This window comes from Hippichthys cyanospilos, chromosome 9 (genome assembly GCF_059441005.1).
Source record: "Hippichthys cyanospilos isolate Australia breed blue-spotted pipefish chromosome 9, RoL_Hcya_1.0, whole genome shotgun sequence".
In the NCBI taxonomy this organism is placed as follows: domain Eukaryota; kingdom Metazoa; phylum Chordata; class Actinopteri; order Syngnathiformes; family Syngnathidae; genus Hippichthys; species Hippichthys cyanospilos.
The window spans coordinates 2,562,585-2,590,000 of NC_142377.1; the positions used below are offsets into that span (position 1 = coordinate 2,562,585).

At 40.4% G+C, this 27,416-nt stretch overlaps 1 protein-coding gene, 2 non-coding genes and 25 pseudogenes across 3 annotated transcripts; all 28 read left to right on the forward strand.

Moving 5' to 3' along the window:
* The first annotated feature begins 1,438 nt into the window (after positions 1-1,438).
* Positions 1,439-8,289, forward strand: chia.1 (chitinase, acidic.1). The gene is made up of 12 exons (XM_088423042.1): positions 1,439-1,455; positions 1,695-1,751; positions 2,024-2,053; positions 3,025-3,229; positions 3,583-3,639; positions 3,730-3,895; positions 4,877-5,001; positions 5,115-5,238; positions 6,251-6,433; positions 7,357-7,473; positions 7,814-7,940; positions 8,081-8,289. The coding sequence occupies exons 2-12, from the start codon at positions 1,733-1,735 to the stop codon at positions 8,287-8,289; spliced, it is 1,362 nt and encodes a 453-aa protein (XP_088279168.1). The 5' UTR covers positions 1,439-1,455; positions 1,695-1,732.
* A 4,110-nt stretch (positions 8,290-12,399) lies between these two features.
* On the forward strand, positions 12,400-12,518 carry LOC148417666 (5S ribosomal RNA; annotated as a pseudogene).
* A 569-nt stretch (positions 12,519-13,087) lies between these two features.
* LOC148417667 (5S ribosomal RNA) lies at positions 13,088-13,206 on the forward strand (annotated as a pseudogene).
* Positions 13,207-13,551: 345 nt separating this feature from the next.
* On the forward strand, positions 13,552-13,671 carry LOC148417668 (5S ribosomal RNA; annotated as a pseudogene).
* A 346-nt stretch (positions 13,672-14,017) lies between these two features.
* Positions 14,018-14,136, forward strand: LOC148417669 (5S ribosomal RNA; annotated as a pseudogene).
* An 82-nt stretch (positions 14,137-14,218) lies between these two features.
* On the forward strand, positions 14,219-14,337 carry LOC148417670 (5S ribosomal RNA; annotated as a pseudogene).
* Positions 14,338-14,561: 224 nt separating this feature from the next.
* Positions 14,562-14,680, forward strand: LOC148417671 (5S ribosomal RNA; annotated as a pseudogene).
* Positions 14,681-15,228: 548 nt separating this feature from the next.
* Positions 15,229-15,347, forward strand: LOC148417672 (5S ribosomal RNA; annotated as a pseudogene).
* A 122-nt stretch (positions 15,348-15,469) lies between these two features.
* Positions 15,470-15,587, forward strand: LOC148417673 (5S ribosomal RNA; annotated as a pseudogene).
* A 113-nt stretch (positions 15,588-15,700) lies between these two features.
* LOC148417674 (5S ribosomal RNA) lies at positions 15,701-15,820 on the forward strand (annotated as a pseudogene).
* Positions 15,821-16,124: 304 nt separating this feature from the next.
* On the forward strand, positions 16,125-16,243 carry LOC148417675 (5S ribosomal RNA). Its single transcript, XR_015866734.1, has one exon. It is a non-coding gene; the product is annotated as a 5S ribosomal RNA (ribosomal RNA).
* Positions 16,244-16,356: 113 nt separating this feature from the next.
* Positions 16,357-16,475, forward strand: LOC148417676 (5S ribosomal RNA; annotated as a pseudogene).
* Positions 16,476-16,588: 113 nt separating this feature from the next.
* LOC148417677 (5S ribosomal RNA) lies at positions 16,589-16,708 on the forward strand (annotated as a pseudogene).
* A 113-nt stretch (positions 16,709-16,821) lies between these two features.
* Positions 16,822-16,941, forward strand: LOC148417678 (5S ribosomal RNA; annotated as a pseudogene).
* Positions 16,942-17,054: 113 nt separating this feature from the next.
* Positions 17,055-17,174, forward strand: LOC148417679 (5S ribosomal RNA; annotated as a pseudogene).
* Positions 17,175-17,287: 113 nt separating this feature from the next.
* On the forward strand, positions 17,288-17,406 carry LOC148417680 (5S ribosomal RNA; annotated as a pseudogene).
* Positions 17,407-17,903: 497 nt separating this feature from the next.
* On the forward strand, positions 17,904-18,022 carry LOC148417681 (5S ribosomal RNA; annotated as a pseudogene).
* A 124-nt stretch (positions 18,023-18,146) lies between these two features.
* LOC148417682 (5S ribosomal RNA) lies at positions 18,147-18,265 on the forward strand (annotated as a pseudogene).
* A 113-nt stretch (positions 18,266-18,378) lies between these two features.
* On the forward strand, positions 18,379-18,498 carry LOC148417683 (5S ribosomal RNA; annotated as a pseudogene).
* A 304-nt stretch (positions 18,499-18,802) lies between these two features.
* On the forward strand, positions 18,803-18,921 carry LOC148417684 (5S ribosomal RNA). Its single transcript, XR_015866735.1, has one exon. It is a non-coding gene; the product is annotated as a 5S ribosomal RNA (ribosomal RNA).
* A 113-nt stretch (positions 18,922-19,034) lies between these two features.
* LOC148417685 (5S ribosomal RNA) lies at positions 19,035-19,153 on the forward strand (annotated as a pseudogene).
* A 114-nt stretch (positions 19,154-19,267) lies between these two features.
* On the forward strand, positions 19,268-19,387 carry LOC148417686 (5S ribosomal RNA; annotated as a pseudogene).
* A 741-nt stretch (positions 19,388-20,128) lies between these two features.
* LOC148417687 (5S ribosomal RNA) lies at positions 20,129-20,247 on the forward strand (annotated as a pseudogene).
* Positions 20,248-20,594: 347 nt separating this feature from the next.
* On the forward strand, positions 20,595-20,713 carry LOC148417688 (5S ribosomal RNA; annotated as a pseudogene).
* Positions 20,714-21,919: 1,206 nt separating this feature from the next.
* On the forward strand, positions 21,920-22,038 carry LOC148417689 (5S ribosomal RNA; annotated as a pseudogene).
* A 347-nt stretch (positions 22,039-22,385) lies between these two features.
* Positions 22,386-22,504, forward strand: LOC148417690 (5S ribosomal RNA; annotated as a pseudogene).
* Positions 22,505-23,710: 1,206 nt separating this feature from the next.
* LOC148417691 (5S ribosomal RNA) lies at positions 23,711-23,829 on the forward strand (annotated as a pseudogene).
* A 347-nt stretch (positions 23,830-24,176) lies between these two features.
* On the forward strand, positions 24,177-24,295 carry LOC148417692 (5S ribosomal RNA; annotated as a pseudogene).
* The last annotated feature ends 3,121 nt before the right edge of the window (positions 24,296-27,416 follow it).

Below are 27,416 nucleotides of genomic sequence, written 5' to 3' on the forward strand. Positions count from 1 at the left end.
TGCCATGCTTCCTCATCACAAACATTTTCTCCAAACGGTGGATTACATGGGTCTGTTTGACATATTTGAAAAATATTATATTTTTAAAAATATCAAACTGGTTGAATTGGTTGCTTTATTAAAAAGTTACATTCACAATTTAAAATAAAATGAATTTAACAAGTATATCTATCTATATTTTATTTTAATAACCCAAATTATTTCACGGTCCCCCTGCAGTCAGGCCACGGACCACTCGATGTCTTTTCAATTCTGTTCAATTATTTGCAGTTCCCTGCACTCCTTGCAAATACATTTTACAACCACAGATTTTTGGATAGTGGACAGTGGTTAATTGTATTTTTTTGTTTATTTATTTTTACTTCATATTAAGTGTTCCCTACAATACAATGTATTTTATAAATAAATGGAACTTAACTTCCATGCAACTTAAGGAAAAATGTTATATTGTGATACATGGGGGACCAAAAAAAGTTATTTTACATCAGCATTATTTGTTTTAGTTTAATTTTCTACATTGTATTACAGTTGACCCCTGCTATTTGAGAGACATTGGGATCAGCCTGGCACGCAGAGCAAAAATCCACATATAATTGACACTTTTTAAAATACTGTCTATAACATGATTTTAACTGTCCGGCCCACTTGAGGATCCATTTTCCTCTATGCGGCCCCTGAGCTAAAACGAGTTTGGTTGTACTGATTTAAATTAAAACAGAGGCTGCTTTATTAACTCTCATTTTCTACCGCTCCTGTCTGGTATGGATCCTTGTCGGTTATTGCTGACATATAAATCAAGCAATAGACATTTTTAACCACACAACTAATTCAAAATCTTTTGCAATCTCGAATCATTTGAACTCCAATCAACCTTCAACTGTGCCCTAATGCTAATCTCAAGTTACTGGTAGTATAATGATCACCGGCATTTCAAACCGAAATGAGAAGAAAAACAAATCCAGTATTTCTCGGTTCTGAAAATTGTGATGCTTTATTGTCGTTACAATGTTTTGATGACAATGTTAGTTTTAATTAATTTCTAGTTTTCAGTGGTGTCGAACTGCATCCTATTATATGGAAAAGTTGTTATTCACCCTATTTATGTAGCTATTTATTATAAGTTAACAAATATGTTCACCTGGTAATTAAACAGATAAAATAATTGCAATTGTATACTTTTATAAAAGTCAGCTATCATCGGTTAGAGTTATGAAGAATGACCATTTAGTTATCATGACATAAACTATACTGCTCTGCCCATTTCCTCCTAATAATTATGATGATTGATTATGGCTTTGTTTGACCTTACTGTGGGCTGATACCGATTCAAAATGCCGCCCACAAATTGTTATCATTTGCACTTTGTCACCACCTATTAGTCATTGAGGAGCAAAATATATAAATTTGACCAAATGGACCAAACTTGTTACTGGTTCTTCGGATCCTCTCAGGAAGGTAAGGAGCTCATCATAACTTGAGGATCTCAAATTTAATTTATAACATAAATTGGTTAACTCCATTTTTGGGACATCTGTCAATGAGAAGAATTGGTTTGGGTATGCACCAGCTTTGATCTTAACCTGAAAAATGAAGACAGGTTTCTGCAGCTGTTCATTTTTATATAGCTAGCTTTTTATTTGTTTTTGTATTTTGGTTTCTGGTTCCTTTCCTTTAAATTCCTTTTCCTTAATTAGTTTCACAGGTCAACCAGATTGGCTAAGGAATCAACAGGATGGCAAAACTACTTACAGGTAAAGGATTTTTTTTTTCTTTTTTGAGTGCCGTTAACAAGTCCCGTGACAACTAATGAGTGTATTATGTTATACTCTTCCAGACATCATAGACCGATTTATGATTAATATTTCAATTCATCAAAATGGTACTTCAAAAAGTGTTGAAACATAGCAGAAGCCATTTTCTCATTTGTTTTGGGGAACATCTTTTTTTCGATAATAAAAATGTGTGCATTAGTCAAGTATAACTCTCTCATACTTATCTATCTTGCTTCCTTTTGTTTATCTAGCTCTCGGAATTCTCCTTACCCTGCACATAGGTAAGTAACTTGTGTAACTGAATACTTAATGAATCAATGAGGCTACACTTGCAGGACACTTAAAATCATCTTCACAATAAAATCAGACCCAAAATGAATGCTGTATTTTTTTAATGACTTTTACAAAGAGAATACATTAGAGCAGTGGTGTCCCATCTTGAGTATAGCTGGGATAAGCTCCGACACGCCTCAATCCTTGTGAGGGATAACAGTTGTAATAATGGATAGATGGTTGCTGATATGTATTGTGTATCGTAAGTGCAGTCACACATTTAACTTTTCTAATGCCGAGTAAAGACTAATAAGCTTAACTCATGATTCACAAACGTCATACGTGTGAGGCCATTCTCACAGCCACACTCATCATGTGTTTATAAATTTGTGAACATCTAAGCCACTGTAAACCAAAACTACCACAATAACATATGGGACATGTTAATACCTCTTTGAAATTCAACCACAAGTGAGCAATGTTGCATTTGTTTTCTTCATTGAACCGCATTACATTGTGCGCAGTCGACTAACATTCCCATTCAAAAATAATATGCCTGATACGTGTCCCTGTTAGTAAGCGTAGGGACTAAACCGGAATTCATACTTGGGTTGAAATGCTCTGATCTTTTTACTAATTTACAAAAAAGGATTTGCTCTGCATAAATACATATAAATTGGACAAAAGCTTCAAAAAATATACTATGCCAAAACATATATATTAAGTCCGATTGGCTAATGAGCCATTTTTGTTCTGGGTAGGCTACAAGTATGCCCAAAAGATTTATGATCAGCCATGCTATGATACAATATTTTTTGCTTAAAAATAAAGCTGAATGGCTTAATTGCAGTTTCAGCCACTCATTTGCTTTCATTGATTTGATATAAGTGCTTTTATTTTTGAAAGAGGAAAGTGATGGAACCAGATTTCAGAGAATGAATGAAAAGATAAAATATCTATTCTCTCTCTTTTCACTCAGCTTCTTCCAATAAATTGGTGTGCCACATGACCAACTGGGCCCAGTATAGGCCTGGTCATGCCAAGTTTACCGCAGACAACATTGACCCTTTCCTGTGCACACATGTGATCTACACGCTTGCCACCATCAACAGCTTCAACCAAATCGGCACCATTGAGTGGAATGATGAGCAGCAGTACACCAGACTCAACAACCTCAAAACCATGTAAGCCAATGCTTCTCAATTATATTTTGAGAAGCATTTGAGAAAGACTGATGAAAGCAAGGTAATACAGTTTTCTCATAGCGTCCGGCTACATCTTTATACAAATGATCTCAGTCAGATCAGTATCATCATAAATGATCAAATAGGGCACAATTAAAGTATTGGATGCTATTGTAAAAAGTTAAGATGTATAATCATAGATAAAACATTAATAGAAATATAAGTGATACTTTTTTTTAATGGTATCACCAAGCAGGGTTATTTTCAAATGTGTATAATGCGCCATAAACCCTAGGCCACTCATTTTAATAAGTGAACATTTCGAGTTAATATTGTTCATTTTTGTCTCGAAGTAATCCAGCACTAAAGACGCTGCTGTCAGTTGGAGGCACCGTCAACGGAATGAGCCCGTAAGTACCGTTGGACAATCCATGATTTCTTTTAAAACAATAAATGTTCCAGTCCTCCAGTCAGAGTTTTCTCTTTGTGTGTATCACCAGATACATTGCAATGGTTGCCAGGCCTGAAAGCCGTTCTGCCTTCATCAAGTCGGCCATCAACTTCCTGCGAACCCATAACTTTGATGGGCTCAATTTGGCTTGGGAATATCCAGCACACAACGGCAGCCCAATGCAGGACAAGCAGAGGTTCACTTTGCTGGTCAAGGTTAGCATACAGTAGATGTTTACTTAAAACTAATAATAGAAAAATTAAACTGCAAGGTACCTTATCAAAGCTTCATTTTATCATTACTGCGTACAAGTATGTTTTTAAAGGTTACAGAAATGTAATATAGTACTGAACTGCAGTCTAATGTTCTTGCGCAAAATACAATGTTGGCTGCCAAATGCAAAACAAAGGTTCAGGCTTTGTCTCATCTGATGCAAAACACTTTATATCAGCACTATTTTTTTTATTTTTATTTTGGTCCTATCAACATTAACTCATTCAATGCCCGGGATGTATTTCCACGTTTTTTTTTTTTGTTTTTTTTAAGAGTCCATACATTCAATCCCAGATACTTAACTCATTCAATGCCAGGGACGTATTTTCACTTTTTTCACATTTTTTTAAGATGGACTCTTAAAAAATGTCTGGGCGGCATTCAATCCCAGATACTTAACTCATTCAGTGCCAGCGACATATTGTCATGTTTTTTAGGAGTCCAGACATTCAAACCAAAATACTTAACTCATTCAATGGCACTGACATATTTTCATTTTTGTTGTTGTTGTTGTTATTTTAAGAGTTCAGACATCCGATCCCAGATACGTAACACATTCAATGGCAGGGACATTTTTTTTCATGTTTTTTTTTTTTTTTTATGTGTTCAGACACTCAATCCCAGATACTTAACTTCAATGCCAAGGACGTATTTTCATGTTTTTTAAGAGTCCAGACATACAATCCCAGATACTTAAACATTCAATTATGTTGTTTCTTAATTTTCTGATGTTCTTATATTGCAATGATATTTACTTTGAATTATTATGTGTAATATAGCAAATAATATAGGCAAATGTTGAAATAGTCCACTCTTCAATGTTTACTAGGCCTGTAATAGTGGTAATTAAAAAGAAAATAAAGAGCCCACAAATTATGTTAGATGACTTGATTTGATGATTTTATCTATGGATACTGTTGTAGGAGTTGGCTGCAGCTTTTGAGGCCGATGCCAGAGAATCCAAAAAGACTCAACTACTGCTGTCTGCCAATGTGGCCTCTATCCCTGCCACTATCGATAGAGCTTATGAGGTCAACCTGATTGCGCCGTAAGTGGGAACACACTCAACTCACAATACTGTGTAAAACTGCTAACATACGTACATATAGTACTAGACAAAAGCTTATATGTGTAATGAAAATAAATGTTTCTAACCCACAGACATTTTGACTTCATCAACCTCATGACCTATGACTTCCATGGACACTGGGAGGCAGCAAGTGGACATAACAGCCCCTTGTACTCAAGTTCTTTGGACACAGGAACACACATCCATCACAATATTGTAAGAAACGAACTGCAAATCCTGCCCAACAGGCCAGCGCTAGTTAATTGTGCACATTGTTTCACTCTCTGATCTGGTTTTATGCGTGGTTCTGGAACACAGTGAACATACATCGGAGTGTGAGTTTAATTTCCGCTTGAGTGACTTTGATGAAGATAGTGAATAAATAAAACAGATAATGTTCTCTATTGCTTTGGCAGAATTTGAAAGGATTTGTTCAGAGGTGTCCATACAATGCCCCAGGAGCTATATGTGGCCCCCAGACCATTTTTAATTGGCCCACTGCATTTACTAAAAATTCCAATTTCTGCCAATAAATCCATCTTATATAAAAGTCATTTAAATATGCACGGACGCAAACTAATTTACTATTTACCAATAAGGCATATTGGTTAGAATATCACATGAACGTTTCAATTAACCCTTTACTGGGCACAGTGGCTGCTTTCGGACAATAGTCTAAACAGGCAAAATGAACAAAAGAGTCCGTAACAGCCATTGCTTAAATGCTAATATAGCCCTAAATTTCTGCCATGGGGCGCATAGATCATCCTCAGGGAAAAGGCTTTGTTTTTGCCATGTGAAGTGTAATTGCTTCTTTCTTTTGTTAATGTTAAAGAGGATACAGTTTTAGGTATACTTGTACAATTTTATAGATAATTATCTTGTTCATAGTCAGCACAGAGCGTTAACGGGGCGCTAAACATTTTTCCTAGGTGTGGCTTTGGAAAATGTAATTGATAAGCACCGATATAAATGCAGATCCATGATTGTGCCTGGCAGAAAGCTTAATTTTCGCAAAATAATGTCATTTACTTGTACTGTTCTATTTCATTCTTACAAGTGTACAACTTTACCCTCATAAATTTGAGAATTTTCTCTGACACACGCAATTGATTCAAAGTTAGGGTATTGGCACAATGAAAACTGATGAAAATTTTGAATTATATGAAGCAGATGTAAAAATGTTGGCATTCTTGTATGACTATGTATGTACAATCCAAAATTTCAGAACTCCTCTGTGTCCTATTGGCTGCATCTGGGAGCATCAGCAGAGAAATTGCTCCTGGGTTTACCTACATATGGAAGGACGTACCGCCTTACCACTGGTGCCTCTGGGCTTGGAGCACCAACACAAGGACCAGCTGATGCCGGGCCATACACTCGAACTGCTGGTTTCTGGTCTTTCTATGAGGTCAGATATTTTAGAGCAGGGGTGTCAAACTCATTTAATGTGTCTATTCCCAAGTGGGCCGGACCAATAAAATCATGCTATATATTTATATGATTTCAAAACAACTTCAAATTTTATATTCTTTTTTTAATACTGTCCAAAATAGTACAAGCACAACATCAATATTAATCATAAAACGTTAACGTTACTGAGAAATGCCAAGTTTTTCATATATGAGAAAATGCAGCTCATTTTTATTCTTTACAATACAAAATCATCTAGCAGGTTGGATTAAACCCATTTACAGACCAGACGCAGCACGCGTTTGATCCCTGCGTCAATCCTCCTTTAAACAAGAAACCTTTTTGACCAACTGAAACATTTGATGCTGAAAAAAAGTTGTTACAATAAATTTCATCAAAATTATTATTTGAATTTTTTTTAATATAATTTTTTCCCTCCACAAATTTTCCCTCTGAAACATGGCCTTCTGTCAGAGGCCATTTTATAGCCGCAATTTCCCTCATTGGGCCGATATGATGAGAAAACCAAGTCCAGTTTAAAAATGGACTTGGTTTAAACAAATTGATGACATAGTGGTTTTGAAAGGAAATTTGAAGTCAAACATTGGGTTTGTTGATTAATTATGGGAGTTACTGTAACAAAACTAGGCAAAACATATTGCAAAATCTCAACTTTATTATTTGCTACACATGACAAGTTAACATTTTGGAAATGAGTTTAGCATAGGGATGGTGGTGATGATTTGCTTTCGAGGGCCACAAAATGATGCGGCAGGTCGGATCTGGTCCCCGGGCCTTGAGTTTGACACCTGTGTTTTGGAGTTAAAAAAAAAATAAAATCTTGTTTTAATTTAGAAGGATTAAGGTAAGGATGGAGGGCAAGAAGCTGAACTTGGATTGCTCAGTTGTCTTCTGTGACAGGTCTGTGACTTCCTCTCCGGTGCAACTACTGCATGGATTGATCAACAGAAAGTTCCATATGCCACTCTTGGCAGTTCTTGGGTTGGCTATGATGACCAGCGCAGCTTTTCCTCCAAGGTATCAAAGCACCATTATTTGCATTCTGTAAGGCCTTTCATGCTGAGGAAGTTAGAACCCATCCTCTGCCTTTCGGGCAAATGGACAAATACCACGGTATCGAGATATTATATTATGCAATGATCACACTTCTTCATATTCATTGCCACACATAACAAGAGGAGGTATGGTAATACGAGGTGCCCATACCTCTGACTGTGCAAAAACACAAGGAAGTCATTTGCCTTTATCATATCACTTTTTTATCACAACAGCCAGAGTAGTGTCCGGTGTTTTAATATTTTAGCAGAAACATTGACGCTCGTTTTCAAATAGTCATTTTGACATTCATCCTATTTAGGTTGAGTGGATGACAGGCATGAACCTGGGTGGCGCTCATGTGTGGACTCTTGACATGGATGACTTCGTTGGAAGCTTCTGTTCATCTGGCCCATATCCACTCATCAACCACCTCAGGATGTCAATGGGTGAATATTTTTCCTTGGAATGCTTCATGTTACGTTTTCCATGTCACATTTGTTCTCCCACAAAGTGGTCAAGCTGTCAACTCACAGAGACTGTTTTGAATGAGAGAGTTACAAAACATTTTTCACGTCTGACTCAACAGGATTCGGCCCTAAGCCTACCACAACTCCAGCTCCGACCACCACCAGGGACCCCATTGCCACTTTCTGTCATGGCCGTCCTGATGGCCTGTACGAAAACCCTACTGACAGCACCACCTATTTCCAGTGCTTCATGGGAAACACCTACCTGCACCACTGCCAGCCTGGTCTCATTTACTGGGACTCCTGCAAGTGCTGCAACTGGCCTTAATGTGAATGGTTCATATAAAATATTTGAGAGAAAGTTTGCAATGGCAATAAACAAACAAAAAAACAGTGGCAGAATTTGTTATTGACTCATTATAATAAAAACCGGGGATCGGTTGCTCTATGCTGAGTTTCTCCCTCCATCTGTTGACATCCACGCGTGCCATGCCACTGCTCTAGCATTTTTGTCCCGAACGCACAAGTCAAGCTGTCTTTCCTTATTTATAATGGGTCAAAGTCTGCCGAAAAAAATGATCCACGAGGCCTTGTTGTTGACAACAAAAAGGCAATAAGTCTGCGCTTGCCGAAAGCCCATTTGAAAGTGCAAACACGCTAAATCAGATGCATGCTATATGGTATTAAAGGTATATAAAATCTTTTTAAGCCTCCTAAACGACATTACTTATTACTTACACGATATTACTTATTTTGCATTGAAATAAATGCTATTCAAACACAGATATTTGGAAAATATTGGTCCAGTTCTGAGTTATGCGAGTATAAGTCGAACCCTCCAATATGATGGTTGAAAATGAGGAAAAAAAAACGTGACCTGAAATATTTTACAATAAAAAGAAATATTTTATAATATATATATATATATATATATATATATATATATATATATATATATATATATATATATATATATATATATATATATATACATAAAATGTATAATACAGTATAGAACTATAAAACACGCAGTAAATACACTTTGTTTTCCTTCCCTCAGAATATTTTCAAACTTGTTTGTTTGTTTATGTTCAACTCGAATGCGACCTGGCCGTTCAGAATAAAATTACATGAAAAAAAATCGGACACGTATCGGATTGAGTACCACATTCCAAAGTGGCCTGTGTCCCATTTTAAAAAATTGAATCTGTGTCGTCCACGCCTCCATCAAACGTTTAGGAACAGGTCATATAGGGGCAAAATTGGCTCACAGTTGCTGCAGTGTGAAACTAGCCTTCGCGTGCTCTTTTTTTCTTGTGTGCCTCTTTTTAACTTGGGTGCTACTTTTTTCTTCTGTGTGCCTTTTCCTTGCATGCTTCTCCCCTGTCAGGTGTTTTTTTTTGTGATGACCATTTTTGTTTACTTAGTTTTTTCTTTGTGTGATTTACACTTCAGAGCCACCATAATTATCTCTCTTAATTTACATCCCACTTCTGAGACTGCAACATTTTGTTGTAAGTTGTACAGTTGTATCTAATTTTTAATATGTTTAGAAAGAGATAACCAAGGCATGTGATTGGGGTCCAGTCAGCCAACTAGAATGAAGGGTTTTTTTTGTGTTGGTGGCCCAACAAGCTTGCATTTTGAAATCCTTTTGTACTGGATGTTTTCTAAGAAACCATTTCTTAGACCAGGGGTTCTCAAACCTTTTGGAGTCAGCCCCTGTGAAGGGAATCATATATTAGGTTGTTTTCATTATGTGCTTATTTCTTGTCTAGAATAGTGTACATTGCTATCCATCTATGCAGTCCTAGTTCATCTCGCCCCAGTCCTTCAATAGCAGGCGGGGACGCTTGAGCGACATAAATGCTGTTGGCAACGCATGAGTATGTACAGTACGCCAAGCTTTTCCCTTTGCCTAGGCGGAGAAAAGTCAATCTTGGCTCGTCTGAGTGACTATTTTGCTGTTTAGCAGCAGGGCTTGTCTTAGTCTACCTTTAAAGATAACCCTGACAGCCCCCCTTTTAGAAAATAAATTTTCCAAGGATCCCAATTGCAAATGTTTGAAGAAACAAAGCAAAAAAAACATAAAAATAAGCAAAGCAAAGGTGTCCTTTTTATTCATCAACAGATTCAATTTTAAATATATTTGTTACTTTTCAGGGATACTGAAGTTTAGAAAATAAAAATTGCAAATTGCACACTTTCTTATAACAAACCAGGTCATAACAAACAGATTGCTGCCAATTATTTAGTCAAAAACAGCATTATAAAATAAAATGCCGCTTTAGCTTCGCTGGCTTTTGCTTCATTAGCAAGCAATTGTAGACAAAAAACACATTTTGACAAATTTAAAAATTAGATTTTAAAAAATACGCTAAACCGGTTGAATTGATCGCTTTATATTAGTCATGAATACTTTCACAATCTGATATAAAATAAAATGAAATTAATACAAATTCATAATTTTATTAATAAACCAAATTATTTCACAGAACCCCCACAATCAGGCCACTGACCTGCAATCAGGCCACTGACCTCCAGGGGTCTATGGACCCCACTTTGAGAACCACTGTCTAAGACAACTGGTTGACAGACCAAGGAATAAAATTAATTAATTTTTCCTAATTTCCCAGCATCCAACAAGGCCCTCCTCTGAAGTCATCACTAATTCAATATCTTACTTTTTTTTTCCTTCACTTTAACCTAATAGTTGCCTCTTGCTTTTTCACCTTCATGTTTTCTTTCTCACATTCCTTAAAATGTCACTGTTGACTTTTCCTGCTCTTATTATTTTAGCAGCTTAACTTTAACTATTAGATAACACTCAGGCCAATACTAAGAGGAAGAGGAAACAATTTTCTCCTATGACAGAGTGGCCAGACAGTGGCAGAACTTGGTAAATAATAGCCATAAAAGTGTAAAGTTTACATGGAGCGTGCTGATCATTCAGAAATTGTTAAGCTGTGAAGTATGTTTTACTTTTTCACGTTCTCAAAAAAGGACCAGAGAAAACTGTTTTGCCTCTTATAAAGCATAAACTTTTAGTGTTGCTAACCGCATATGGCCACACTACCCTGAGAATGCCCGATCTCGTCTTATGTCAGAAGCTTAGCAAGGTTGGTCCTCGTTAGTACTTGGCTGAGAGACCGCCTGGGAATACCAGGTTCCGTAAGCTTTTACACAATTTCCAAATAGGACCAGTGAAACTCCAGTGAAAGAAATTTGTTTGTTGTAAAATGGTTCGCACCCCTCTTTTGCCACCTAAAAAGAATGAATTTTTAGTGTTGGTAACCGCTCACGGCCACACTACCCTGAGAACGCCCGATCTCCTCCGATCTTGGAAGCTTAATCATGTTAGGCCTATTTAGTACTTGGATGGGAGACCACCTGGGAATACCAAGTGCCAAGCTTTTACACATTTTCCAAATAAGACCAGAGACAACTCTAACAAATTGGTTTGTTGTAAAATGGTTCATACCGCTCTTTTGCCACTTCTAAAGCATGAAGTTTTATTCTCAGGAACTGCTTACGGCCATGCTACCCTGAGACCGCCCGATCTCGTCGGATCTCGAAATCCTAACAAGGTTGGGCCTGGTTAGTACTTGAATGGGAGACCACCTGGGTATACCATGTGCTGTTAGATTTGACACATTTTTCCAAAAAGGACCAGAGACAACTCTTACAAATTGGTTCATTGTAAATTGGTTCACACCCCTCTTTTTGCCTCTTATAAATCTTGAATTTTTAGAATTGCTAATGGCTTACGGCCACACTACCCTGACAACGCTTGATCTCGTTTGATCTCTGAAGCTTAGCAAGGTTAGTACTTGGATGGGAGACCGCCTGTGAATACCAGGTGCCGTAAGCTTTTACAAAATATCTAATTAGGACCAAAAACACCTCTTACAATTTTTTTCCTTGTATAATGGTTCGCAACCCTCTTTTGCCTCTTATAAAGCATGAATTTTTAATGTTAGTAACTGCTTATGGCCACAATACCCTGACAACGCCCAAACTTGGAAGCTTTGCAAGGTTAGGCCTGTTTAGTACTTAGATGGGAGACCGCCTGGGAATACCAGGCGCCGTAAGCTTCAAAACATTTTCGAAAGAGGACCAGAGATAACGCTTACAAAATGGTTTGTTTTAAAAGGGTTCGCACCCCTCTTTTGCCTCTTATAAAGCATTAATTTTTAGTGTTGGTAACCACTTATGGCCACACTACCTTGAGAACGCCCGATCTCGTCCGATCTCGGAAGCTTAGCAAGGTCGGGCCTGTTTAGTACTTGGATGGGACTGCCGTAAGCTATTATGCATTTTCCATTTGCAATTGTTTGGTACTTGGATGGGAGACAACTCTTACAAAGTGGTTTGTTGTAAAATAGTACATAACCCTCTTTTGCCACTTATAAAGCATGAAGTATTTTTCTGAGTGACTGCTTACAGCCATACTACCCTGAGAATGCCTGATCTTGTCTGATCTCAGAAGCTAAGCAACGTCGGGCCTGGTTAGTACTTGGATAGGAGACCGCCTGGGAATACAAGGTGCTGTAAGCTTGGTCCTATTTTCCAAATAGGACCAGAGACAACTCTTACAAATTAGTTTGTTTTAAATGGTTCAAGCCCTTCTTTTGCCTCTTATAAAGCATGCATTTTTAGTTTTTGTAAGCGCTTATGGCTATACTACCCTGAGACGGCCCGATCTCGGAAGCCTAGCAAGGTTGGGCCTAATTAGTACTTGGATGGGAGACCGCCTGGATATACCAGGTGCCGTAAGTTTTTACACATTTTCCAAAAAGGACCAGAGACAACTCTTACAAATTGGTTTGTTGTAAAATGGTTCATAACCCTCTTTTGCCACTTATAAAGCATGAAGTATTTTTCTGAGTAACCGCTTGCAACCATACTACCCTGAGAACGCCAGATCTCTTCCGATCTCGGAAGCTTAGCAAGGTAGGGCCTGTTTAGTACTTGGACTCGGAGACCGCCTGGGAATACCAGGTGCTGTAAGCTTTTACACATTTTCCAAATAGGACCAGAGATATCTCTTACAAATTGGTTAGTTTTAAATGGTTCACACCCTTTTTTTGCCTCTTATAAAACAAGACTTTTTAGTTTTTGTGACAGCTTACGGCCATACTACCCTGAGAACGCCCGATCTCGTCTGATCTCGGAAGCTTAGCAAGGTCGGGCCTGGTTAGTACTTGAATGGGAGACTGCCTGGGAATACCAGGTGCTGTAAGCTTTTACACCTTTTCCAAATAGGACCAGAGATATGTCTTACAAATTGGTTTGTTTTAAATGGTTCACACCCTTATTTTGCCTCTTTTAAATCAAGACTTCTTTTTTTTGTGACAGCTTACGGCCATACTACCCTGAGAACGCCCGATCTCGTCTAATCTCGGAAGCTTAGCAAGGACGGGCCTGTTTAGTACTTGGACTCGGAGACCGCCTGGAAATACCAGGTGCTGTAAGCTTTTACACATTTTCCAAATAGGACCAGAGATATCTCTTACAAATTGGTTTGTTTTAAATGGTTCACACCCTTCTTTTGCCTCTTATATAGCCAGACTTTTTAGTTTTTGTGACAGCTTACGGCCATACTACCCTGAGAACGCCCGATCTCGCCTGATCTCGGAAGCTTAGCAAGGTCGGGCCTGGTTAGTACTTGGACTCGGAGACCGCCTGGGAATACCAGGTGCTGTAAGCTTTTACACATTTTCCAATTAGGACCAGAGATATCTCTTGCAAATTGGTTTGTTTTAAAAGGTTCACACCCTTCTTTTACCCCTTATAAAGCATGAATGTTTAGTTTTTGTGACAGCTTACGGCCATACTACCCTGAGAACGCCCGATTTCGTCTGATCTCGGAAGCTTAGCAAGGTCAGGCCTGTTTAGTACTTGGACTCAGACACCGCCTGGCGATACCAGGTGCTGTAAGCTTTTACACCTTTTCCAAATAGGACCAGAGATATCTCTTACAAATTGGTTTGTTTTAAATGGTTCACACCCTTCTTTTGCCTCTTATAAATCAAGACTTTTTAGTTTTTGTGACAGCTTACGGCCATACTACCCTGAGAACGCCCCATCTTACATGATCTCGGAAGCTTAGCAAGGTCGGGCCTGGTTAGTACTTGAATGGGAGAGCGCCTGGGAATACCAGGTGCTGTAAGCTTTTACACATTTTCCAAATAGGACCAGAGATGTCTCTTACAAATTGGTTTGTTTTAAATGGTTCACACCCTTCTTTTATTACCGCTTACGACCATACTACCCTGAGAACGCCCGATCTCGTCCGATCTAGGAAGCCTAGCAAGGTCGGGCCTTTTTAGTACTTGGATGGGAGACCGCCTGGGAATACCAGGTGCTGTAAGCTTTTACACATCTTCCAAATGGGACCAAAGCATGAATTTTTAGTTTTTGTGACAGCTTACGGCCATACTACACTGAGAACGCCAAATCTCGTCTGATCTCGGAAGCTTAGCAAGGTCGGGCCTGTTTAGTACTTGGACTCGGAGACCGCCTGGGAATACCAGGTGCTGTAAGCTTTTACACATCTTCCAAAGGGGACCAAAGCATGAATTTTTAGTTTTTGTAACTGCTTACGGACAAACTACCATTAGAATGCCTGATCTTGTCTGATCTCGGGAGCGTAGCAAGGTTGGGCCTGGTTAGTACTTGAATGGGAGACCGCCTGGGAATACCAGGTGCTGTAAGCTTTTACACATTTTCCAAATAGGACCAGAGATATCTCTTACAAATTGGTTTGTTTTAAATGGTTCACACCCTTCATTTGCCTCTTATATAGCAAGACTTTTTAGTTTTTGTGACAGCTCACGGCCATACTACCCTGAGAACGCCCGATCTCGCCTGATCTCGGAAGCTTAGCAAGGTCGGTCCTGGTTAGTACTTGGACTCGGAGACCGCCTGGCAATACCAGGTGCTGTAAGCTTTTACACATTTTCCAATTAGGACCAGAGATATCTCTTACAAATTGGTTTGTTTTAAATGGTTCACACCCTTCTTTTACCCCTTACAAAGCATGAATTTTTAGTTTTTGTGACATCTTACGACCATACTACCCTGAGAACGCCCGATTTCGTCTGATCTCGGAAGCTTAGCAAGGTCAGGCCTGTTTAGTACTTGGACTCGGAGACCGCCTGGCAATACCAGGTGCTGTAAGCTTTTACACCTTTTCCAGATAGGACCAGAGATATCTCTTACAAATGGGTTTGTTTTAAATGGTTCACACCCTTCTTTTGTAAACGCTTACGGCCATACTACCCTGAGAACGCCTGATCTTGTCTGATCTCGGATGCTTAACAAGGTTGGGCCTGGTTACTACTTGGATGGGAGACCGCCTGGGAATACCTGGTGCTGTAACCTTTTACACATTTTCCAATTAGGACCACAGATATCTCTTACAAATTGGTTTGTTTTAAAAGGTTCACACCCTTCTTTTGCCTCTTATAAAGCATGATTTTTTTTTTTTTTTTTTTTTTGTAACTGCTTACGGCCATACTACCCTGAGAATGCCCGATCTCGTCTGGTCTTGGAAGCTTAGCATGGTCGGGCCTGGTTAGTACTTGAACGGAGACCGCCTGGGAATACCAGGTGCTGTAAGCTTTTAGACCTTTTCCAAATAGGACCAGAGATATTTCTTACAAATTAGTTTTTTTTAAATTGTTCACACCCTTTTTTTAACTCTTATAAAGCAAGACTTTTTAGGATTTGTGATAGCTTACGTCCATACTACCCTGAAAACGCCCGATCTCGTCTGATCTCGGAAGCTTAGCAAGGTCGGGCCTGTTTAGTACTTGGACTCGGAGACCGCCTGGGAATACCAGGTGCTGTAAGCTTTTACACATTTTCCAAATAGGACCAGACATATCTCTTACAAATTGGTTTGTTTTAAATGGTTCACACCCTTCTTTTGTAACTGTTACGGCCATACTACTCTGATCTCGCCTGATCTCGTAAGCTTGGTAAGGTCGGGCCTGGTTAGTACTTGTATGGGAGACCGCCTGGGAATACCAGGTGCTGTAAGCTTTTACACATCTTCCAAATGGGACCAGAGATATCTCTTACAAATTGGTTTGTTTTAAATGGTTCACACCCTTCTTTTGCCTCTTATAAAGCATGAGTTTTTAGTTTTTGGTCACAGCTTACGGCCATACTACCCTGAGAACGCCCGATCTCGTCTGATCTCGGAAGCTTAGCAAGGTCGGGCCTGGTTAGTACTTGAATGGGAGACCGCCTGGGAATACCAGGTGCTGTAAGCTTTTACACATCTTCCAAATGGGACCAGAGATATCTCTTACAAATTGGTTTGTTTTAAATGGTTCACATCCTTCTTTTGCCTCTTATAAAGCATGAATTTTTAGTTTTTGTAACTGCTTACGGCCATACTACCATGAGAATGCCTGATCTTGTCTGATCTCGGAAACTTAGCAAGGTTGGGCCTGCTTAGTACTCGAATGGGAAACCCCCTGGGAATACCAGGTCCTGTAAGCTTTTACACCTTTTCCAAATAGGACCAGAGATATTTCTTACAAATTGGTTTGTTTTAAATGGTTCACACTCTATTTTGCCTCTTTTAAAGCAAGACTTCTTTTTTTTTTCTGACAGCTTACGGCCATACTACCATGAGAATGCCCGATCTCGTCTGATCTCGGAAGCTTAGCAAGGTCGGGCCTGTTTAGTACTTGGACTCGGAGACCGCCTGGGAATACCAGGTGCTGTAAGCTTTTACACATTTTCCAAATAGGACCAGAGATATTTCTTACAAATTGGTTTGTTTTAAATGGTTCACACCCTTTTTTTGCCTCTTTTAAAGCAAGACTTCTTTTTTTTTGTGACAGCTTACGGCCATACTACCCTGAGAACGCCGGATCTCGTCTGATCTCGGAAGCTTAGCAAGGACGGGCCTGTTTAGTACTTGGACTCGGAGACCGCCTGGGAATACCAGGTGCTGTAAGCTTTTACACATTTTCCAAATAGGACCAGAGATATTTCTTACAAATTGGTTTGTTTTAAATGGTTCACACCCTTTTTTTGCCTCTTTTAAAGCAAGACTTCTTTTTTTTTGTGACAGCTTACGGCCATACTACCCTGAGAACGCCGGATCTCGTCTGATCTCGGAAGCTTAGCAAGGACGGGCCTGTTTAGTACTTGGACTCGGAGACCGCCTGGGAATACCAGGTGCTGTAAGCTTTTACACATTTTCCAAATGGGACCAGAGATATCTCTTACAAATTGGTTTGTTTTAAATGGTTCACACCCTTTTTTTGCCTCTTATAAAGCAAGACTTTTTAGGATTTATGACAGCTTACGGCCATACTACCCTGAGAACCCCCGATCTCGTCTGATCTCGGAAGCTTAGCAAGGTCGGGCCTGGTTTGTACTTGAATGGGAGACCGCCTGGGAATACCAGGTGCTGTAAGCTTTTACACATCTTCCAAATGGGACCAGAGATATCTCTTACAAATTGGTTTGTTTTAAATGGTTCACACCCTTCTTTTGTAACTGCTTACGGCCATACTACCCTGATCTCGTAAGCTTGGCAAGGTCGGGCCTGGTTAGTACTTGGACTCGGAGACCGCCTGGGAATACCAGGTGCTGTAAGCTTTTACACCTTTTCCAAAAAGGACCAGAGATATCTCTTACAAATTGGTTTGTTTTAAATGGTTCACACCCTTCTTTTACCCCTTATAAAGCATGAATTTTTAGTTTTTGTGACATCTTACGGCCATACTACCCTGAGAACGCCCGATTTCGTCTCATCTCGGAAGCTTAGCAAGGTCAGGCCTGTTTAGTACTTGGACTCGGAGACCGCCTGGCAATACCAGGTGCTGTAAGCTTTTACACCTTTTCCAGATAGGACCAGAGATATCTCTTACAAATGGGTTTGTTTTAAATGGTTCACACCCTTCTTTTGTAGACGCTTACGGCCATACTACCCTGAGAACGCCTGATCTTGTCTGATCTCGAATGCTTAGCAAGGTTGGGGCTGGTTACTACTTGGATGGGAGACCGCCTGGGAATACCTGGTGCTGTAAGCTTTTACACATTTTCCAATTAGGACCACAGATATCTCTTACAAATTGGTTTGTTTTAAAAGGTTCACACCCTTCTTTTGCCTCTTATAAAGCATGATTTTTTTTTTTTTTTTTTTTTTTTGTAACTGCTTACGGCCATACTACCCTGAGAATGCCCGATCTCTTCTGGTCTTGGAAGCTTAGCATGGTCGGGCCTGGTTAGTACTTGAACGGGAGACCGCCTGGGAATACCAGGTGCTGTAAGCTTTTAGACCTTTTCCAAATAGGACCAGAGATATTTCTTACAAATTAGTTTTTTTTAAATTGTTCACACCCTTTTTTTAACTCTTATAAAGCAAGACTTTTTAGGATTTGTGATAGCTTACGTCCATACTACCCTGAAAACGCCCGATCTCGTCTGATCTCGGAAGCTTAGCAAGGTCGGGCCTGTTTAGTACTTGGACTCGGAGACCGCCTGGGAATACCAGGTGCTGTAAGCTTTTACACATTTTCCAAATAGGACCAGACATATCTCTTACAAATTGGTTTGTTTTAAATGGTTCACACCCTTCTTTTGTAACTGTTACGGCCATACTACTCTGATCTCGCCTGATCTCGTAAGCTTGGTAAGGTCGGGCCTGGTTAGTACTTGTATGGGAGACCGCCTGGGAATACCAGGTGCTGTAAGCTTTTACACATCTTCCAAATGGGACCAGAGATATCTCTTACAAATTGGTTTGTTTTAAATGGTTCACACCCTTCTTTTGCCTCTTATAAAGCATGAATTTTTAGTTTTTGGTCACAGCTTACGGCCATACTACCCTGAGAACGCCCGATCTCGTCTGATCTCGGAAGCTTAGCAAGGTCGGGCCTGGTTAGTACTTGAATGGGAGACCGCCTGGGAATACCAGGTGCTGTAAGCTTTTACACATCTTCCAAATGGGACCAGAGATATCTCTTACAAATTGGTTTGTTTTAAATGGTTCACATCCTTCTTTTGCCTCTTATAAAGCATGAATTTTTAGTTTTTGTAACTGCTTACGGCCATACTACCATGAGAATGCCTGATCTCGTCTGATCTCGGAAGCTTAGCAAGGTTGGGCCTGCTTAGTACTCGAATGGGAAACCCCCTGGGAATACCAGGTCCTGTAAGCTTTTACACCTTTTCCAAATAGGACCAGAGATATTTCTTACAAATTGGTTTGTTTTAAATGGTTCACACTCTATTTTGCCTCTTTTAAAGCAAGACTTCTTTTTTTTTTTCTGACAGCTTACGGCCATACTACCATGAGAATGCCCGATCTCGTCTGATCTCGGAAGCTTAGCAAGGTCGGGCCTGTTTAGTACTTGGACTCGGAGACCGCCTGGGAATACCAGGTGCTGTAAGCTTTTACACATTTTCCAAATAGGACCAGAGATATTTCTTACAAATTGGTTTGTTTTAAATGGTTCACACCCTTTTTTTGCCTCTTATAAAGCAAGACTTTTTAGGATTTGTGACAGCTTATGGCCTTATGTCAGAGAAATCTCAGAAAAGAAGACTAGGACAAGCCTAGCTGCTTAAACAGCAAAAAGAGTAACTCAGACCAGCCAAGATTGACTTTTCTATGCCGGCATAGGGAAAAAAAAGCTTGGGCAAATGTAACTCGTGGGTCTTCCAACGCCAGTTTTCCACTTGCCCAGCCGTTCCCCCTGGCTTTTATTGAATAGAAGCATAGCAGATTACAAGACACAACAAAAGAGCCAGCCGGGCGCCACCGGCAGCTGGGCCAAGGTCCCGGCTCACACTTTCGTGCGTCAACAGTTCTATCTAAGGACAGGGTCAAGATGAACTAGGATTGCATAAATGGGTAACAATGAACTAAGAACATAATGATAACAACCTAATATATGATTCCCTTCACACCTTACTACTCTGAGAACGCCCGATCTCGTCTGATCTCGGAAGCTTAGCAAGGTCGGGCCTTGTTAGTTCTTGGACTCGGAGACCGCCTGGGAATACCAGGTGCTGTAAGCTTTTACACATTTTCCAAATAGGACCAGAGATATCTCTTACAAATTGGTTTATTTTAAATGGTTCACACCCTTCTTTTGCCTCTTATAAAGCATGAATTTTTAGTTTTTGTAACTGCTTATGGCCATACTTCCCTGAGAACAACTGATCTTGTCCGTTCCCAGAAGTTTAGCAAGGTGGGGCCTGTTTAGTACTTGGATGGGAGACCACCTGGGAATACCAGGTGCCTTGAGCTTTTACACATTTTCCAAATAGTCCTAGAGACGACTCTTATCAATTTGTTCGTTGTAACATGGTTTGCTTCCCTCTTTTGCCTCTTATAAAGCATGAATTTTTAGTGCTCGTTACCACTTACGGCCACACTACCCTGAGAACGGCCGATCTCGTCGGACCTCGGAAGCTTAGCAAGTTTTGGCCTTGTTAGTACTTGGATAAGAGACCGCCTTGAAATACCAGGAGCTGTAAGCTTTAAAACATTTTCCAAATAGGACCAGAGACGACTCTTACAAATTGGTTTGTTGTCAAATGGTTCATAACCCTCTTTTGCCACTTATAAAGCATGAAATATTTTTCTAAGTAACCGTTTACGGCAATACTACCCTGAGAACGCCCCATCTCGTCCGATCTCGTAAGCTTAGCAAGGTCGGGCCTGTTTAGTACTTGGATAGGAGACCGCCTGGGAATACCAGGTGCCATAAGCTTTTACCCATTTTCCAAACAGGACCAGAGACAACGCTTACAAATTGGTTTGTTTTAAATGGTTCACACCCTTCTTTTGCCTCTTAAAAAGCATGAATTTTTAGTCTTTGTAACCGCTTACGGCCATACTAACCGGAGTACGCCTGATCTCGTGCGATCTCGGAAGTTAAGCAAGGTTGGTCGTGATTAGTACTTAGATGGGAGACAGCCTTTGAATACCAGGTGCCTTGAGCTTTTACACATTTTCCAAATAGTCCCAGAGACGACTCTTACAAATTTGTTCGTTGTAACATGGTTTGCTTCCCTCTTTTACCTCTTATAAAGCATGAATTTTTAGTGTTTGTAACCGTTTACGCCCATACTAGCTTGAGAACGCCTGATCTTGTCTGGTCTTGGATACCTAGCAAGGTTAGGCGTGGTTAGTACTTGGATGGGAGACTGCCTGGGAATAGCAGGTGCCGTAAGCTATTACACATTTTCCAAATATGACCAGAGATATCTTTCACAAATTGGTTTGTTTTAAATGGTTCACACCCTTTTTTTGCCTCTTATAAAGCAAGACTTTTTAGGATTTGTGACAGCTTATGGCCTTATGTCAGAGAAATCTCAGAAAAGAAGACTAGGACAAGCCTAGCTGCTTAAACAGCAAAAAGAGTAACTCAGACCAGCCAAGATTGACTTTTCTATGCCGGCATAGGGAAAAAAAAGCTTGGGCAAATGTAACTCGTGGGTCTTCCAACGCCAGTTTTCCACTTGCCCAGCCGTTCCCCCTGGCTTTTATTGAATAGAAGCATAGCAGATTACAAGACACAACAAAAGAGCCAGCCGGGCGCCACCGGCAGCTGGGCCAAGGTCCCGGCTCACACTTTCGTGCGTCAACAGTTCTATCTAAGGACAGGGTCAAGATGAACTAGGATTGCATAAATGGGTAACAATGAACTAAGAACATAATGATAACAACCTAATATATGATTCCCTTCACACCTTACTACTCTGAGAACGCCCGATCTCGTCTGATCTCGGAAGCTTAGCAAGGTCAGGCCTTGTTAGTTCTTGGACTCGGAGACCGCCTGGGAATACCAGGTGCTGTAAGCTTTTACACATTTTCCAAATAGGACCAGAGATATCTCTTACAAATTGGTTTATTTTAAATGGTTCACACCCTTCTTTTGCCTCTTATAAAGCATGAATTTTTAGTTTTTGTAACTGCTTATGGCCATACTTCCCTGAGAACAACTGATCTTGTCCGTTCCCAGAAGTTTAGCAAGGTGGGGCCTGTTTAGTACTTGGATGGGAGACCACCTGGGAATACCAGGTGCCTTGAGCTTTTACACATTTTCCAAATAGTCCTAGAGACGACTCTTATCAATTTGTTCGTTGTAACATGGTTTGCTTCCCTCTTTTGCCTCTTATAAAGCATGAATTTTTAGTGCTCGTTACCACTTACGGCCACACTACCCTGAGAACGGCCGATCTCGTCGGACCTCGGAAGCTTAGCAAGTTTTGGCCTTGTTAGTACTTGGATAAGAGACCGCCTTGAAATACCAGGAGCTGTAAGCTTTAAAACATTTTCCAAATAGGACCAGAGACGACTCTTACAAATTGGTTTGTTGTCAAATGGTTCATAACCCTCTTTTGCCACTTATAAAGCATGAAATATTTTTCTAAGTAACCGTTTACGGCAATACTACCCTGAGAACGCCCCATCTCGTCCGATCTCGTAAGCTTAGCAAGGTCGGGCCTGTTTAGTACTTGGATAGGAGACCGCCTGGGAATACCAGGTGCCATAAGCTTTTACCCATTTTCCAAACAGGACCAGAGACAACGCTTACAAATTGGTTTGTTTTAAATGGTTCACACCCTTCTTTTGCCTCTTAAAAAGCATGAATTTTTAGTCTTTGTAACCGCTTACGGCCATACTAACCGGAGTACGCCTGATCTCGTGCGATCTCGGAAGTTAAGCAAGGTTGGTCGTGATTAGTACTTAGATGGGAGACAGCCTTTGAATACCAGGTGCCTTGAGCTTTTACACATTTTCCAAATAGTCCCAGAGACGACTCTTACAAATTTGTTCGTTGTAACATGGTTTGCTTCCCTCTTTTACCTCTTATAAAGCATGAATTTTTAGTGTTTGTAACCGTTTACGCCCATACTAGCTTGAGAACGCCTGATCTTGTCTGGTCTTGGATACCTAGCAAGGTTAGGCGTGGTTAGTACTTGGATGGGAGACTGCCTGGGAATAGCAGGTGCCGTAAGCTATTACACATTTTCCAAATATGACCAGAGATATCTTTCACAAATTGGTTTGTTTTAAATGGTTCACACCCTTTTTTTGCCTCTTATAAAGCAAGACTTTTTAGGATTTGTGACAGCTTATGGCCTTATGTCAGAGAAATCTCAGAAAAGAAGACTAGGACAAGCCTAGCTGCTTAAACAGCAAAAAGAGTAACTCAGACCAGCCAAGATTGACTTTTCTATGCCGGCATAGGGAAAAAAAAGCTTGGGCAAATGTAACTCGTGGGTCTTCCAACGCCAGTTTTCCACTTGCCCAGCCGTTCCCCCTGGCTTTTATTGAATAGAAGCATAGCAGATTACAAGACACAACAAAAGAGCCAGCCGGGCGCCACCGGCAGCTGGGCCAAGGTCCCGGCTCACACTTTCGTGCGTCAACAGTTCTATCTAAGGACAGGGTCAAGATGAACTAGGATTGCATAAATGGGTAACAATGAACTAAGAACATAATGATAACAACCTAATATATGATTCCCTTCACACCTTACTACTCTGAGAACGCCCGATCTCGTCTGATCTCGGAAGCTTAGCAAGGTCAGGCCTTGTTAGTTCTTGGACTCGGAGACCGCCTGGGAATACCAGGTGCTGTAAGCTTTTACACATTTTCCAAATAGGACCAGAGATATCTCTTACAAATTGGTTTATTTTAAATGGTTCACACCCTTCTTTTGCCTCTTATAAAGCATGAATTTTTAGTTTTTGTAACTGCTTATGGCCATACTTCCCTGAGAACAACTGATCTTGTCCGTTCCCAGAAGTTTAGCAAGGTGGGGCCTGTTTAGTACTTGGATGGGAGACCACCTGGGAATACCAGGTGCCTTGAGCTTTTACACATTTTCCAAATAGTCCTAGAGACGACTCTTATCAATTTGTTCGTTGTAACATGGTTTGCTTCCCTCTTTTGCCTCTTATAAAGCATGAATTTTTAGTGCTCGTTACCACTTACGGCCACACTACCCTGAGAACGGCCGATCTCGTCGGACCTCGGAAGCTTAGCAAGTTTTGGCCTTGTTAGTACTTGGATAAGAGACCGCCTTGAAATACCAGGAGCTGTAAGCTTTAAAACATTTTCCAAATAGGACCAGAGACGACTCTTACAAATTGGTTTGTTGTCAAATGGTTCATAACCCTCTTTTGCCACTTATAAAGCATGAAATATTTTTCTAAGTAACCGTTTACGGCAATACTACCCTGAGAACGCCCCATCTCGTCCGATCTCGTAAGCTTAGCAAGGTCGGGCCTGTTTAGTACTTGGATAGGAGACCGCCTGGGAATACCAGGTGCCATAAGCTTTTACCCATTTTCCAAACAGGACCAGAGACAACGCTTACAAATTGGTTTGTTTTAAATGGTTCACACCCTTCTTTTGCCTCTTAAAAAGCATGAATTTTTAGTCTTTGTAACCGCTTACGGCCATACTAACCGGAGTACGCCTGATCTCGTGCGATCTCGGAAGTTAAGCAAGGTTGGTCGTGATTAGTACTTAGATGGGAGACAGCCTTTGAATACCAGGTGCCTTGAGCTTTTACACATTTTCCAAATAGTCCCAGAGACGACTCTTACAAATTTGTTCGTTGTAACATGGTTTGCTTCCCTCTTTTACCTCTTATAAAGCATGAATTTTTAGTGTTTGTAACCGTTTACGCCCATACTAGCTTGAGAACGCCTGATCTCGTCTGGTCTTGGATACCTAGCAAGGTTAGGCGTGGTTAGTACTTGGATGGGAGACTGCCTGGGAATAGCAGGTGCCGTAAGCTATTACACATTTTCCAAATATGACCAGAGATATCTTTCACAAATTGGTTTGTTTTAAATGGTTCACACCCTTCTTTTGCCTCTTATAAAGCATGAATTTCTAGTGCCAATAACAACATATGGCCACACTACCCTGAAAATGCCCGATCTTGGAAGCTTAGCAAGGTTGGCCCTGTTTAATACTTGAATGGGAGACTGCCTGGAAATACCAGGTAAAATAAGCTTTTAGTCATTTTCCAAATAGGACCAGAGACAACTCTAACAAATTGGTTTGTTGGAATTTGGTTCATACCCCTCTTTTGCCACTTATAAAGCATGAAGTTTTATTTACATTAATCACTTACGCCCACACTACCCTGAGAATGCCCGATCTTGTCCAACCTCGGAAGCTTATCAATGGTCGGGCCTGGTTAGTACTTGGGTGGGAAACCACCTGGAATACCAGGTGACGTAAGCTTTTACACATTTTCCAAATAAGACCAGAGAAAACTCTTACAAATGTGTTCGTTGTAAAATGGTTCACACCACTACTGCCACTACACCACTTTTGCCGCTTATATATTATGAATTTTTACAGTCAGTAACCTTTTACGGCCACACGACCCTGAGAATGCCGGGTCTCGTCTGATCTCGGAAGCTTAGCAAGGTTAGTGCTTGGAATGGGAGACCGCCTGGGAATACCAGGTGCCGTAAGTTTTTCCATATTTTCCAGATCGGACCAGAGACAACTCTTACAAATTTAAAAAAAAAAAAAAAAAAAAAGGCAGCGCCACTTACCCCCCCAGCTGTGATTGTTGATGCTAGTGATGATGATCAGATGACAATCAGTTTCAAGAAAGTCTGGTTACCCTGTCCCAGTTTGATTTAGTATCTTTGGTGTGTCTTACACACCTGGTTAATGCAATAAAGCCGACATCCTGCATGCTCAACCCGCTTCCAGGCAAACTCGTTAAAGATTTATTCCCGGTCTTAGGGTCATCTGTCTTGAATATGATCAACCTGTCACTCTCCTCCGGCATTGTACCTGAAGCTTTTAAGACGGCCGTCATTCAACCATTACCTAAGAAACCTCACCTAAATCCTGAAAATCTCTTTAACTATAGGCGAGTGTCACACCTTCCGTTTATTGCCAAAATTCTTGAGAAAGTTGTAGCACAACAGCTTAGCGATTTTATGATAGATAACAATAGATTTGAACTCCTTCAGTCAGGTTTTAGGGCCAACCACTCAACTGATACAGCCCTAGTAAAAGTGACGAATGAATCATCAATATTATTACTCCTTGATCTTAGTGCCGCATTTGACACTATTGATCATCATGTTCTTATCGAACGTCTTAGATCATGTGTTGGTATCTCGGGATCAGCACTTTCTTGGTTCAGATCTTACATCCTGGGAAGGACGCATAGTGTCTCTTATGGCAATGCGATCTCTGAATCTTTCTCCGTCTCATGTGGTGTCCCGCATGGGTCAGTACTTGGTCCCTTACTGTTCAACATCTACATGATTCCTCTCGGCGATATTAGACGTAAACATGCTATTAGTTTTCATTGCTATGCTGATGATACCCAACTCTATATGCCCTTAGAAATAACGGATCCGTGCAAGTGCAGTAAACTGGAGGCTTGCCTTGCCGAGATTAAACAATGGATGTCTTCCAATTTTCTGCTTCTCAACCCTAATAAAACTGAGATGTTATTTATTGGCCCTGCTCATCATCAGCACTTGCTTAAGAATACCACGTTGAACCTGGAAAACTGTATTATTTCCCAAAGTAGTTCTGCAAAAAATCTCGGCGTGATATTTGACTCAGCTCTCTCCTTTCAGATACATATTAATAACATGACAAGAACGGTGTTTTTTCACCTCCGCAATATAGCTAAGATTCACCCTATTCTTTCTCTTAGCGATGCAGAAACATTAATTCATGCATTTGTCACGTTGCGCCTAGACTATTGTAACGTTTTGTTTTCTGGACTTCCCATGTCCTACATCAAAAGCCTGCAGTCTGTACAGAATGCAGCAGCGAGACTATTGACAAGGACGAGAAAGTTCGATCATATTACTCCAATTCTAGCTGACCTGCATTGGCTTCCAATACACGTGAGATGTGATTTTAAGGTGCTGTTAATTACTTATAAAATTTTACACGGTTTACCTCCTTCCTATCTCGTCGACTTAGTATCACCATATGTTCCGTCCCGACAACTTCGACCACAAAATGCTGGTTTGCTATCGACCCCACGGGCTAAAAAGAAGTCCGCGGGATCAAGGGCATTTTCCATTCGCACGCCAGTCCTATGGAATGCCCTACCTATGGAAGTTTGCGCAACCACCTCAGTAGAAATCTTTAAATCCCGACTAAAAACACATTTATATTCAAAAGCATTTAGTTAATTGAGCCTGTCTGCAGCTTTCTTCTTTTTTCTTTTTTCCTGCCACCCTCTTCCGGCTGGGAGAGGGGGCTAGCTAGATGGTGAGGGTTGACTTGACCGCCTCCAATGGGCCCTGCACTGATCGACCATTGCGGGTTAGGAGATGGGGCGTCTGCGGTCCACCTGGTTGGAATGTGGGATGGTTCCTGCCCAAAGGATTTGCCTGCTGTCAAGACATCACTACACTATATAGCACAATATGTTTTCTGTAATTTATATTGTT

Excerpts from the sequence above, each read along its gene's own strand:
- chia.1 (XM_088423042.1), top strand. Across the intron at positions 3,896-4,876 it reads GGTTCACTTTGCTGGTCAAG|GAGTTGGCTGCAGCTTTTGA; the intron begins GTTAGCATACAG and ends ATACTGTTGTAG. Across the intron at positions 5,002-5,114 it reads GAGGTCAACCTGATTGCGCC|ACATTTTGACTTCATCAACC; the intron begins GTAAGTGGGAAC and ends TCTAACCCACAG.